This window comes from Ceratotherium simum, chromosome 2 (assembly GCF_057802395.1).
Source record: "Ceratotherium simum simum isolate JZ-2026a chromosome 2, ASM5780239v1, whole genome shotgun sequence".
NCBI classification, from domain to species: Eukaryota; Metazoa; Chordata; class Mammalia; order Perissodactyla; family Rhinocerotidae; genus Ceratotherium; species Ceratotherium simum.
This window is the reverse complement of record NC_141901.1, coordinates 42,413,514-42,428,712: the sequence shown is the minus strand read 5'-3', so window position 1 is coordinate 42,428,712 and position 15,199 is coordinate 42,413,514. Positions and strand designations below refer to the sequence as shown.

General features: G+C 40.6%; 1 protein-coding gene across 1 annotated transcript in view; it reads right to left on the bottom strand.

The window, feature by feature from the left end:
• Window positions 1–15,199, bottom strand: part of NUP210L (nucleoporin 210 like) — a 106,049-nt gene that overhangs the window by 521 nt on the left and 90,329 nt on the right. The window contains 8 exon segments of the mRNA XM_087442798.1: window positions 2–94; window positions 649–746; window positions 4,256–4,464; window positions 5,163–5,413; window positions 7,065–7,214; window positions 9,709–9,835; window positions 13,164–13,300; window positions 14,823–15,040. Coding sequence (XP_087298924.1) covers window positions 2–94; window positions 649–746; window positions 4,256–4,464; window positions 5,163–5,413; window positions 7,065–7,214; window positions 9,709–9,835; window positions 13,164–13,300; window positions 14,823–15,040 — 1,283 coding nt within the window.

Below are 15,199 nucleotides of genomic sequence, written 5' to 3'. Positions count from 1 at the left end.
AAGGATGGTGATTCTCTACCTGGCTGTGATGTTCCTAGAGTTGGTACATAAACAGCTGGAACTGTCTGTATCTTGTTTAGGAAGGCATTGTATGCTGGAAGAAGAACAAGGGAGATGTCACAAAAGAGGCAGTTCTGTTTTCATTAGAGGAAAGCCTTAAGGGGCAAAGTCAACTCTAAAATTTAGAGATTTAAGTATTGCTATAAAAAAGTAGCAATGCTTCAAATTAAATAACTTCATAGTAATGTACTTACAGGAAATTTTTATTCAGTGGTTTTCAGGTTTTTTCTTTAAATTTCTGGCTAAAAGATGGGGGGAAATGCAGGTGTAGACAATAGGGTGTGTTGTGTTACTTGAATCATCTCTAGCTATGAATTTGAGCAAAACTGGCCATTATCTCAAGGTTTAGCAGTGGTTTCCACTTTTCACTAGTGTGTGTTTGGCACATCCTGTTTATTGCTTCTTGGTGGTAAGTTGAGCAGGACCTTTAATCCACTAGATGGCTAGGGAGTCTAAATCAGTTTCAACTGCTCGTCCCAAATTAGATGTGATAAACAGCTAATTTTCATCCTCATTTAGTTTGTGAAATAAAATGAAGGCAGTTTTCCAAGTCAAAAGTCCACGGTGCTGAATGTAAGGACTCCTTACCTAGAAAGATGAAAGCTGTTGATGCCAACACCACAAAGAGGGTAAAGAGGACCTGGTAAGAACCCATAAACTTCTGGAGGACACCTGAATCTTCACATGGAGCAATGCATTGGCCAGAACAAAACAAGATAATAGTTATTTACTAACATATCGATGGCAGATGCTGCATTTAAAAACTTGTGTGGTCACAAGAGTATCTAGTAGCAGTACTCAAAACCCAGCCCTCTAGGAAGTTGTTTTGCATCTTACCCGAGTAAAAGGTGAACTGTATTTGGCTCCTCCACTTCTTTTTGGCTTTTTCCTATCTCCAAAATAATGAACTCTTCCAATTCTTGAGCCTCTTATTTCTTTATCTCAGCTTACAAAAGGATATTTAAATCCTCTGCTACTTTAAAATGCCGGTTAACCTTTCCTTTGTACTTTGACATGGTTCCCTTCACCAAATTTGTGACAGTCTATGGTGATTCAACTTTTAATTCTAACCCCTCTAACCTGAAACATTTCTTTGTTATTACCAATGACTTAAATTGAGGGGCCCCTTGTCCTTTTTTACTCAGGATGTCATTTCTAGGGAGCATTCTGATTTGTATATAACCTTGTCCTCAATAAAACTTTAGACTTAATGTCTTTGAAGCATACTTGGCATTGGCCTTTGGTTATTTCAGATTCTTCAGTGTCTAAAAATGAACTCGTTCCCTGCCCTGCCAAACTGTCTGAACTTCAGGCCTTCGTACTTCTTATTCTGCATCCCTAGTACAGGCCCTCTACCTCTGGACTCCTAACTGGTCTTACCTCTCACTGTGCTCTTTCACAACTGTTTCACAGCTTCACACTCATTACAAACTGCTTCGCTCTGAAGAATAATTTGAGATTGCTTGAAGTGCATACACTAAAAACAAGATTCTCTATACTAATCCCTCATTGAGTCCCACCGTTGAAAGTCCAAATAAAACTTAGGAGGCATATTGTCAACTCTTGTAGCAACCCTTTGTTCTGGCTTCATTGAACTAATTCCTATCTCCCCACTTAGGCCCTGTCTTAAATCTGATTTCTGCAGTAGGTACTATGCCTGGCATATACCAGTAGGCGCTCTCATGCCTGTGTGAGTTGGGTTGGATATTTGTATCTAACCACTCTCACCCACCATAGTTGTACTGTTCCCACTGGTCCCTATTGTCTCCAAGAAGTTGCAGGCGTTCTTACCCATTTTTGTTTTGCTGTGGGCAACTTTGGCAGTCTGGTAAAGTCTATAGCTCCCATAATGCAAAAAATAAAATATGTAGGAATAAAGGAAACCAATTATATCAAAAGTTAACCAAAATAGAAAAGACCTAATTTGTGACAGTTATATTATACAGTTAACAGAATGTTACAAGGCCTAATTTATTTATTTATTTTATTTTATTTATTTATTTTTTTGTGAGGAAGATCAGCCCTGAGCTAACATCCATGCTAATCCTCCTCTTTTTGCTGAGGAAGACCGGCTCTGAGCTAACATCTATTGCCAATCCCCTTTTTTTTTTCCCCCCAAAGCCCCAGTAGATGGTTATACGTCATAGTTGCACATCCTTCTAGTTGCTGTATGTGGGACGCGGCCTCAGCATGGCCGGAGCAGCCATGCGTTGGTGCGCACCCGGGATCCGAACCCGGGCCACCAGTAGTGGAGAGCGCGCACTTAACTGCCAACCCACGGGGCCGGCCCTCAAGGCCTAATTTAGATACAGTAGTATGTGTGCTTTAGTAACAACAAAAAAATATGGAGCTTTAGGTCTGATTACTGTAATTTTGAAGTGAAATATTTTGAGATGTGGCAATTGGAATATGAAATCTGGATTCCACTGGTGACAGTCACATATACTGCTGATTACTAATGTGGTTTGTTGCCTATATTCATATTCAGTGGAATGCTAACCTTCAGTTAGAGGTTAATTGAAAATAAAGATGCAGTTTTTTTCCCATTCAAGGTCATGGACACCTTGAGTTCTATCCATGGACTCTTGCGGAGATCCATGAACTCTAGACTTAAAAACTGCTCTTGGGGTTGGCCCCATGGCTTAGTGGTTAAGTGCTCGCGCTCCGCTACTGGCGGCCTGGGTTCGGATCCCGGGTGCGCACCGACGCACTGCTTGTCTGGCCCTGCTGAGGCGGCATCCCAAATACAGCCACTAGAAGAATGTGCAACTATGACATACAACTATCCACTGGGGCTTTGGGGAGAAAAAGGGAAAAAAAAGGAGGAGGATTGGCAATAGATGTTAGCTCAGGGCCGGTCTTCTTCAGCAAAAAGAGGAGGATTGGCATGGATCTTAGCTCAGGGCGCATCTTCCTCACAAAAACAAAAAACTGCTGTAGTAGGAAGAGCACAGATTGGAGTTGAACACTTACTAGTGATGGAACCTTAAACATCTCAATTTCCTCAACTCTTGAAAAGAGAAAACTCTCTACCTTAGAGTTATGAGAATTAAAACAAAATGCATATAAATATGCTTAGGATGTTTATTGACAGTACATATCAGATGCACATAAAAACAACCTTTCAGGGCCGGCTCCGTGGCATAGTGGTTAAGTGCGCGCGCTCCGCTGCTGGCGGCCCGGGTTCTGATCCCGGGTGCGTACCCGTGCACCGCTTGTCAGGCCATGCTGTGGCGGCGTCCCACATAAAGTGGAAGATCAGCATGGATGTTACCTCAGGGCCAGTCTTCCTCAGCAAAAAGAGGAGGATTGGCATGGATGTTAGCTCAGGGCTGATCTTCCTCACAAAAACAAAAACAAAAACAAAAACCTTTCTCCCATTAGGAGATGTACTAAGGTTCAGCCTAATTCACTCTAATAGTTAAGATAAAGACTTGCCCTTGAGGGATGGGCAAGTGGAAGTGACAAATATAAGCAGGATGGTTCTCTGGCTTTCCTGGCACCTCCTTCCATAACTCTTTTCCCATCCCACCCAAAACTTGGTATCATTTCTAAACTGGGTAATGGCTAGAATCAGAATTTTGGAAAGCTAACCCTTGATTCTAGGGTTATCACCATTTGCCCATTGCCAGATGCAAAAAGACCTGCTAAATATTTTTGAAGAAAATGAAAAAAAATGAAATAGGATAAGTAGTAACACTTATGAAGCTGACAAGCTCACGTTAAACTGACATTTTTTTCTTCTTTTTTTTTTGAGGAAGATTGGCCCTGTGCTAACATGTGTTGCCAGTCTTCCTCTTTTTCTTTTTGCTCCCCAAAACCCCAGTACATAGTTGTGTGTTATAGTTGTAGAGTTGTAGCTCTTCTATGTGGGATGCAGCCTTAGCATGGTTTGATGAGCGGTGAGTAGGTCCACGCCCAGGATCTGAACTGGTGAACCCTGGGCCACTGAAGCAGAATGTGTGAACTTAACCACTACGCCACCAGGCCAGCCTCTAAACTGACATTCTTAACTATGTAAGTTAAGTATAACATCCATCTAGTGATAAGAAAGCTACCTGAATGTTATATTTTGGGTAGGCTTGGAAAATAAAGATCCATGCCAGCTAGTTTGAGTAATCTTCATCAAGTGGCTGAATGCTTCCCATTAACTAAATTGTGAGTAATTTAGATTAAAAATAGGAGCCCCCAATGCTCACCTGCACCAGACTTATCCTTCATTGCTCTCACTAGCACAGCCTCACTTTGACTGGTGAGCACACAGGAAATATTGATGAAAACAGGTGATGCCATCTGCTGGAGGGAAGTGAAGTTGACTACTCTGACAGGGTAGATGGCCAGGCCAGGTGTGAGAGAAGAGTGCCTGTGGCCAGAGACCGCTAGAACTGGGGAGCTGGGGAAGACCTTGGAGAAAGATAAAATGGCACTTGTTTGAAAGATGAAAAATCAGTTGTGTATCAATACATGCCAATCTTAAACATATACAGCAAGACACTGTATTTCTAGTTCTACCTAGCTGTCTGACAATAAGTCATTTACTTTTTCAACTTAGATGTATTGAAGGATAAGGAAAGAGAATGATCTGTGAGAATACAGTACTTCAAAAAAGTTTTAAACCAGAATTCTAAAGATTGTTTTAAGATAGCACTGGTGTTTTCTTCCAGATTGACAAAGCTCATGACCTCAATTTTGGACTCTGGGTGCCCTCCTGGCATTGTAAAGGGGACAGATTTCCTTCATTCTGTTTAAGAATTTCCTCTGGTGAATTTTATCAAGGCATTCAGTAACTGTTCCTTTACCCTTGGACTGGGAATAAAAAATCTCTTTTTTCAAAACCCTGATTTGGGGCCGGTCCCGTGGCTTAGCGGTTAAGTGCGCGCGCTCCGCTACTGGCGGCCCGGGTTCGATCCCGGGCGCGCGCCGACGCACTGCTTCTCTGGCCGTGCTGAGGCCACGTCCCACGTGCAGCAACTAGAAGGATGTGCAACTGACATACAACTATCTACTGGGGCTTTGGGGGAAAAAATAAATAAATAAAATTATAAAAAAAAAAAACAAAAAAAACCCTGATTTGTTCTGTTTTGGTTCAGTCCTTAACATACCTCTAGCTTCTCAAGAACTCTATGCACTCCCAGTATTCTTATCTCTCCGATGTCTTGTTTGTGGCTAAGAACCAATTCTGACTGATTGATGTAAAATGCTGGGATGAAAGGAATGAGGATTCTTTGCATTCCGTTCTTGCTACTTTCACTGATGAGTGTGGCCCACCCATAGACTGAGGTGTCAGCCATGCTGAGGGCCTGGAGCAGCTCCTTTGACTGGGGTCGAACCTTGATTAGGCAGACATAAACCCCTGAAAAAAAGAGGAAAAACTGAGCAGGAAGGTTCAGAGGCTCTTGAGTCAACTGAATTAGGATAGGAGGGAAATGCAAATTTGACATGCAAATTCAAAAGAAAATGTGAACTCAGTTTTGAGTATTCAGTGTTAGCACACTGTTGTCCCCTATAGGGGAAGATACCAAAGAAAAAGAAAACAGTCCCAGGAAACCCACAACTGAACTTGTTGCTTAAGAATACCATTATTGATAAATCAACATGTCAGGGAATATTCAACAATATAGTGCAAATGGAAATTAGGGGATATAGAACGAAGTAGTCGGTGAGATCAGGAAAGGGTTTGTGAAAGAAAGGCAAGCTTTGAGCATGGTTTAATCACTTCTTTATCAAACCACCTCTTGATGGCCTTATTTCTGTCAATAGTATTGTTTTTCTAGTTACCCACGCTCAAACCTCAGCTGTCTTTTGACATCCTTTCCTTCATTCCTGTATCCAATCATTCTCCAAGTCTTGCTAACTCATCCTTTGAAATGCCTCTGACATCTGCCTCCTCTGTTAGTATTTCTCTATTACTCTGGTCTAGACCCTCATCAATTCATGCTTGGATTTTTGGATTGGCTCCATTTACGAGTATCTGTGCCTCCTATTCTTCTTATCCATTCTATGTCATGCCACTAGATACTTTGAAACTGCTTTCATCTTATTTTTGAAAACTTCTCCAGGGCTCTATATTGCCTGGAATGTCCTATTCGCTTCACATCTAGCTCACTCCTAGTCATCTTTCTAAAGGTCATTTCATCTGTAAAACCTTACTTTTAACTCCCAGGTTTGATGTAGATACTCTTTTCTTTCTGCCGCCCTAGCGTCCCATTATATCTTTATTCTATAACTAATCACCCTGTGCAGTACCAGTAAGAGTTAAAAGCCTTGTCTTACTCCTCTTGGTACCTCCAGTGCCTGTCCTGGTACCAGGCATTCTGTTTGGTGCTCAACAGTTTGCTGAATAAACCTTCCTTCACTGGTTGCTCACTACTCATACCATTCACACTGCCTGGCAGTTCAGCAGAAGCTCTCCCATGATGTAGCACTATTCTATTTACATTTGATATGAATCCTCTCATTTTATTTTATTTATTTATTTTTTAAATTTTATTTATTTATTTTTCCCCCAAAGCCCCAGTAGATAGTTGTATGTTATAGCTGCACATCCTTCTAGTTTCTGTATGTGGGATGCACTTAACCGCTAAGCCATTGGGCCGGCCCTGAATCCTCTCATTTTAGATCAGTTGATTTATATAAAGTTATCTCAACATCAAAACCTACTTCCACTTTCCACTTATTAATGCTATTCTTCTGCTTGGAATATCCTTCAGTTCAACAGCAAACATTCAAACTCTGTGCTACTTGGTGGGGATAAAAAACAAATGAGACATAATCCAAGCCCTCACAGAGACAACAGGGACTAACGCAGAAAATAGTCAATTGTAATAGAAAAGCACAAGGTGTTATAGAGACGTGTTAAAAGTTTGTTGAATGGACTGAACAAAAATGTGGATTGAGAAAGATTCCATAGTGATATAGCAGATGAAACTGCAATCCAATAAGAAAGTGACAATTGTACAATTTTGAAAACAAGGGGGAATCTAGATGCAACTGGTGGAACCCACCTTTCTCCACGCTGAAATCTGAACGGACATGAAAGACTTTACTGGCTGGAATGTCTAGCAAAGTATTACTGAACTGTACATGGCACAGCATGAGGGTCTCTGGAAGCAGTATTGTTGTAATGGCCAAGGCCTGACTTTGGGTGCAGGATCCTAACAAGCAGAAAAGAGGTAAATAGCTTTGTCACTAACAAGAATTTGTAAAAGGGGAGACCGTTATATATAGGCAGTTTGGTATCAAAAAAAGAAAGAGGGTCAGTTCTGCTTGACTTGCTATAGCTGTCTACTTGCCAGCTCTGTTGGCTCCCGCTACAATCAAGGTGAAAGAACAGTGTAAGACCCTTGCCTCTGCTAGTTTTTGAATGACTATAGTGGGGCTTCCATTATCAATATCATAGATGGTTTCCTCTTTCAAAGGTTTTTGGAATTCATCAGTGGGAATGAGACACATTACAGGGAAGTTGGACAACTATTAGAAATAAAAGAACTGGGCCAGCTCCGTGGCTTAGCGGTTGAGTGCGCGCGCTCTGATGCTGGCGGCCCGGGTTCGGATCCCGGGCGCGCCCCAAGGCACCGCTTCTCCGTCCAGCGCGAGGCTGAGTCCCACGTACAGCAACTAGAAGGATGTGAACCTATGACATACAACTATCTGCTGGGGCTTTGGGGGGAAAAAAGTGAATAAATAAAATCTTTAAAAAAAAAAAAAAAAAAAGAAATAAAAGAACTACAGTTGGGAGGTAGCTTTTAAGTCTAGGAAGGTTTGTCTTCCATAATCAATTGCAGTATGATTCAAGTCAAAGATCTGTAGAACTGCATTACAAGTGGTACCTTAAACAGGAGCCACATAGCCCAGCAAAAAATGGACTGGCGCCATGATTGGGTCAGCTGCAATGGATGCCATTCTAGATTAAATAGGAATTGGTGTCCAGTTAACAAGATTTTTCCCTGCACAGTTTCTTTTTTTTTTTTATAATTTTTTTATTTTTTCCCCCAAAGCGCCAGTAGATAGTTGTATGTCATAGCTGCACATCCTTCTAGTTGCTGTATGTGGGATGCGGCCTCAGCATGGCCGGAGAAGCGGTGCGTTGGTGCGCGCCCGGGATCCGAACCCGGGCCGGCAGCAGCGGAGGGCGCGCACTTAACCGCTAAGCCACGGGGCCGGCCCATCCTGCACAGTTTCTTAATGGTCTCAGTTTGCTGAAGCTCTTTCTCAATTGCCAACAGTCCAGTGACCATTCTCAACCTTTGGAGACTATCAGCAATATCAAAGGAACTGTTTCATGAGGTTTCATAATAAGCTGTGGTTTTAGAAGGATTCTGCAGGGAAAAATTGCAGTCTGTTTGTAACATCATAAGACAGACAACAGTGAGTGAGTATATTATGAAGAAGCATTTAGTACTTTATAAAAGAACCTGGAAAATTTAAAGATTCAAATATTCTTATTTATACATACTTAGATTGTATTTATAAGATTAAATATCTAATATGAAAAAAATACATTAAGTGCTTAAAAATTGAAGGACAAAAAGGACAATTAGAGTTAAAATTGTCTTAAGTTTTATAGATAGTAATTATATTCTGGATTTCTCTGCTTGGTTTTGAGTGTTCTCTTGGCTGAAAAAGAAAAGATCTGGAATTTATTCTTTCTTTAGGGAAAAAAAGGGAATAAAAGAATGTACATGGACTTTGGAGAGGGACATATCTACCACTTCTGCCACTAACTTGTAACTTCTTACCTTGTACAAGTTACTTGCTCTTAGATTCAGTATTCTCATCTTTAAAATAATAATTACCACATGATGAGATTGTTAAATGAGATAAAATATATAAAAATTCCTAACATAGCATCTGGAATCTATTAGGAGCTTCTTGTACTTTAGTTTTCTTTCTTCTCCGTTTTTTAGACAGCAAATCATAGCCCAATACAGAACAAAAAAAGAAACAAAACACACAAGGCAAATTTGCTGAGCAAGTAGTATTTCAGATGTCACGTAGTCTAACAATTCTCAAATGGGGGAAGCTTTAAAAGAATGGAATCATAGGCCCTATCTCAAACTTCCTAAATCTCTGGATGGAGCCTAAGAATCTGTATTTTTTGTGTGTGTGTGTGAGGAAGATCAGTTCTGAGCTAACATACGATGCCAATCCTCCTCTTTTTGCTGAGGAAGATTGGCCCTGGGCTAACATCTGTGCCCATCTTCCTCCACTTTATATGGGACGCCGCCACAGCATGGCCTGACAAGCGGTGCATCGGTGTGCGCCCGGGATCCGAACCCGAGCTGCCAGCAGCGGAGCGCGCGTACTTAACTGCTACGCCACCGGCCGGCCCGAGAATCTGTATTTTTAAAAAATTTCCTTGAGCAACCTTGAAAATTAGCCATGTTTGGAAATCTCTGGTTTAAGCCACTTCCTGTTTTCAGGCAGGGTTATAACTAGAAAGACAATAGTGAGTAGGTTGAACCTATTTCAAAACCTTAATCCAGTCATAATTTCTGAGGTCTCATAGCTTTCAATGATTTATTTGTGAGGGTGGAGTCAATTTTGAAATAAAAGGAAACTTGGATTGCTAATCCAAAGGGATAAATGAATTGAGGGAAGATGGGAAAGATGGGAACAATCACCCAGACCTATAATGAGATTCCTGACCTTTAAGATTGACACCATTTCTGCCAGTGGTGATGAAGAGCTTGAACACAGTTGCTTTGGGGGTATTGGTGAGATAAGTCTTGAGGTCATAACTGAGTGTTAATCTGGATGATGCATTGACCACCACCTGTCAGCAAACCAAAGGAAAATCTTAGGTACATAAATTCCCAGAGAATTTGATTCTCTCCCTCTCCACCTCTCATACATTATTTAACCAAAAGCATCTGTTTCACACAAGTGCAAATTGCCCTTCTAGTGATCACATATTTGAGAACCACAAAATCTGTTCACTTTTGAGAAGAAAATAACATTTTTCCATAAAAAGAGGTCTTTGTCCATTTTTCCTTCTGACATACCTTCCATTTGTATGACTCCCTATTAAAATGCCTTTGAAGACAATTGAAACTTCTTTAGGAAGTTTTCTCTCTCTTTAGTTGCATATAATCTCAACCTTTTCTGAAACTTCAAAGTACTCCGTTTCTCTCAATATACTTATAATGTTCTGCCTTACATTGTAGGTATTTTTTACTTGTTAAAATCTCTCCTACTAGTTTCTAAGTTCTTCAACTTAGAATCCTAATTTATCTTTGTACATCTTGTACTGTGCCTTGTATTTAAGGCAGGTGCTTCATGATTACAATGAGAGAAGATGATAATGATGACCGTTTTCCCCCCAGTGTCTTTCAATTTAAATAAAATATACTATCCAGTCTCCTCAGGAATTATGGTACTACCACAGTTTTTTGTTTTTTCAAATATTCAAGGACCTTAAAACCAAGTTTGTTACATTAAGAGCTCAGTGAGGAGAGGAGTTTTGTCTTTCTTTTTTTTTTTTTTTTTTTTAAAGATTTTATTTATTTATTTTTTCCCCCAAAGCCCTAGTAGATAGTCGTATGTCATAGCTGCACATCCTTCTAGTTGCTGTATGTGGGACTCAGCCTCAGGATGGACGGAGAAGTGGTGCCTCGGTGCGCGCCCGAGATCCGAACCCGGGCCGCCAGCATCGGAGCACGCGCACTTAACCACCAAGCCACGGGGCCGGCCCTGTCTTTCTCATCTTTGTATTTCCAGAGCCTAGCACAATCACTGACACATAACAAGCCTCAATGAGTGTTTGCTAGTTATTGAATAATTAAATGAAGATTTTACAGAATACACAAACTGGAATATAAGTGACCTTTTGACTTGTGTAGCTTCTGACACCATAGCCCGTTCCCTCCCTTGCCGTTTGTGACACCCTTTCTCCTTGCTGTTCTAGACCTAGACCCTTCTCAGTCTCTTTTTCTAGCTGTCTTCTCATGCTCCCTCTGTCCTCACCCCTCTTATGTGCTCATGATACACGTTCTCTTTGGATGTTATCCAGTTTTTCCCTCTGTACCCTTATACACTTATACTGAAGCCACCCTGATTTATTCATTAGTCTTCAAACACAACATATACTTTTATTTGCCTTTGCACATCTATGCCTTTAGTCTAAAATGTTTTCTCCCCTTTTTCTGCCAGACAAATCCCAAATCCTCAGGACTCAGTTTAAATGTGACCTCTGGAAAATTTAGCCTTAATGTCTAGGCAGAATTAGTGACTTTCTTATGTATTCTAAGAGCATTTCTGACATACTACTAGTAAAGCAATGATAAATTATGTTGTAATTATTTATGCCATCTACATGTGATTATTTATGTCACCACTAGACTGTGAGCTCCTTAAAAGAAGGCACCAGATACCATGTGGGCATTTATTTTGGGCAATTTACTCATCTATAAAATTGGGATAATACTTTACTTTGCAGGGTTGTGAAGATTAAAAATGATAGTTGCACTGGATGTAAAATCAAAATTAAAAAAAAAAAAAATAGGGGCCGGCCCGGTGGCATAGCAGTTAAGTTTGCGCACTCCGCTTTGGCAACCCAGGGTTTGCCGGTTCAGATCCTGGGCATGGACCTACTCACTGCTCATCAAGCCATGCTGAGGTGGTGTCCCACACAGAAAAGCTACAACTCTACAACTATGATATACAACTATGTACTGGGCCTTTGGGGAGAAAAAAGAAAAAGAGGAAGATTGGCAACAGATGTTAGCACAGGGCCAATCGTCCTCAAAAAAAAAAAAAAGAAGAAGAAAAAGAAAAATAGATGCAAAGTGCCAAGCCCATAGTAGAAGCTCAAAAAATGACAGCTGTTACATCTGAGGAATGAAAAGAGGAACGAACAAGTTCTTTGGGCACAGAGGAAGGAGACATTACATGTATTTAAGTGGGAAATAGAAAAGGTTTCATAAAGCCACCCTCTTCACTTATTCACCCATCTCACCTCCTCAAGGATATCACTTCAGCCATTCTCCCTACTCCTACATCCAATTTCCCTTCTCTACTGAATCATTCCTAAGTCATTATTTCTCTCATTTTAAAAAACAATCAACAAAACAAACTCTTGACTCCAACTCCTTGAAGAGCTATCCTATATTTACTGTCTCCAAGTCCTCATTTCCAATTCTCTAATCAAACCTTCACTCCCATCATTCCACTGAAGCTACTCATCAAAGTCACCGGTCTCCATATTGCAAAAATCACCAGTCATTTCTCAGTTTTCAGCTTACAGTAGCATTTGACATGGTTGATCACTCCCTCCATCCTTGAAATACTTTCTTCACTTGGATTCTAGGACACCAAAATCTCTGGGTTTTCCTCCCACTTAACTGGTCGTTTCTTACAAATCTCTCTTGTTGGTTCCTCTTTTTCTCTCAGAGCTCTTAATATTGGAGTGCCCCCTCGAGGTTAGTCCTTGGACCTTTCCTCTATTTACGCTCATTCTCTTGGTGATCTAATGGCTTTAAATATCATCTCTATGCTATGCACTCCCAGACTTACAACCAGCTACCTCAACATATCCATTTGACAGCTAATAGACATCCAATTTTACATGTCCAGAACTGACTGATCTTTTCTCCAAAACTGTTCCATCTACAGTCTTCCCCATTTCAGTTGATGGCAACTCTGTCCTTTTAATTGTTTAATCAAAAACTTTAAGTCATTCTTGATTCTCTCATATGCTACATATAATCTGTCAGGAAATTCCATTGGCTCTACCTATAAAATATATTTAGAATGTGATCAACTTCTCACCACCTCCTCTGTTACCACCCTGGTCCACCATCATATCTCACCTGAGTTACTACAATAATAGCCTCCTAACTGGTCTCTCAGCTTCTACCCTTGCCCCTATAGTCTAGTACGAACTGGTAGCCACAGTGATATTTTAGAATATAAATCAGACTAGTCATTTTCTGATTAAGAATCCTAATCACTGTTTACCTTTATGTTCCAATAAAGTTTGTTGGCTGGCTTTATATCTGATATGTGAGTGTATTTTTTTTCCTAGGATGTGTTTTCTGTATGCATATTCCCATATATGGAAATAGTCACCCTAGTCTCTTTAACCCTAGAATCGTTAGGTTTACCTCTCGATATGTTTTAACCACTCCTGGGATGTCATGAAAGATTGTTGCTATTCCTGGACTCCTGGCCACTCCAACCCCAGTGACAATGTCTGTTTGTAGAATATTGTCAGCAGAAATCATCCATATCCCGGGTTCACCTAGGAAGAGATAAGAGAAAGCACTTAGCTGCAACCTTTGATAGAAACTGATGGTCACTCTGACCTTACTCAGACACCAGATCAGTAGACCACTCAAGTATAGAGATATCTCTTCCCAGGAGTAACACCCAGCTTTGAGGATAACTTTGTTTTCTGAATGTCAGGTTCCCCTTCATATATCATGCCAGAAAAATAAAATAAGAACTACTGACCTTCAGAATCATAAAGGGAGTTACTTAGTTGAAGAATGTAACTGTTCTCCTTATGAAAAAGAAAAACTCTTTTTACACACAGGGGTAACTCTGATTAAACTTTGTGTAGACCCTGCTAAGGATGAATCTGCTTTGAGCTACTGATTGATATCAGCAGGAAGACTGCAAGAAAGTGACAACTGGCAGGAGAGAGGATTTTTTTACTATGGCTTAAATCTCAGGGCGGCAGAGGAATGCCAAAGGTTAGGTTAGATTATGGATACTGGCATGTGGCCCTTTTGTTTCCTCATCCAAAGTGGTATAGATTTGGGAAGCCCCAAAAATTCCAGAATGGAAGACAGGGCCAATCCTGATAAAACCTAGCAAAAGAGAGTAACAAAGCCTCTGCTTCATTGACAGGAGATTAACAATCATGGGATTGTAATTCTGATTGTCAACCTTAAAGCAGAGTTAGCTCACTGGCCCTGGATTACACGTTAGTAGTGGTTCTTTGCAAATCACAAGATTGGAGGATTTGGCTGAATAGAGCTCCATTTGTATCAAGTCCAAAATGTATAGTTAATGCTAAAGTCAGGTCCAACATTACATCACTTTACCCAAACACTTGTATCAATAGTTCCCAGAAGAGGATGCAAAGCCAAAGCCCCATACTACCCCAGCCGGTCTTATTTGGATGGAATATTTGGATGTATACGCCCAGTCAGTGCATACCACTTTGGAATATGCTGTCCGTAAGCCCGAAGAACTAACACTCATTTCCTAACCAAAGACTGATTTTCTTTAACTCAGTAGTACTTCTTAGAACAGAAACGCTTTGCTGATCAGGAGTACGGTTTAGCCCAGTACAAGACCAAACCTTATTACAGTGATAATATATGTAGGAGTTAGGCCTTCAAATGTACCACACAAAACGGTGTACACACAATTGGTTCTCAGAACTAAAGTTGTATTGTCCTTTCCTTCCTTTTATCTCATCCTTTACTGCTCTTCAATGTAGCAATTACCCTCCTTCAGAAGCTGGGAATGGGGGAGAATGTATGATACCCTACACTATCTACATAACACAATATATAGAGCTATGCATTCAATAGGCACTTGACAAATATTACTGGCTGACTTCTAATTGGCTGACTGTTGAGAGGAATGGACACTAAACTGAGATTTATCAGTTACATGAAAAATATTAAAACATACAAAAGTATTTTCTTTCTCAGAGAAAGGTTTTAGATAATTTGGAAAAAATCCTCTAAGGGATGAGTTGCTTTCTAATCCTGTCAGTTGTGAGTTTGAGAAAGGGAAGGTAGCCAGACCATTCTGGTTGACGAGGTGAATACTGAAGCAGATGACATCTCCGACAAAGGTAAGCTTGGTGTCTGGCTCAATGGCATGCTCTACAGCAACAGGAATATAATCTGCCATGCCTGGATGTCTCCGATCCCAGAGGCCCACAAGTGTCACCCCTCTGTTCACAGCCTGGGCAATGTAAGTATAGTTCCTATTCCCTGGTCCAATAAGCAGCAGGTCGTCTCTGAAAGTACATGAAAGGTCTACAGGAAAGGTACAAATCTCTGAAAAGAGACAATAGTTAGGAAATAGTTCTGGGGGCAGACCCTATAAAACATTTTATATTCAACAGCTCAAAAGTTCAGAAGGAATTCTACAATGGAGAGTAAGCACCCAGGGGCCA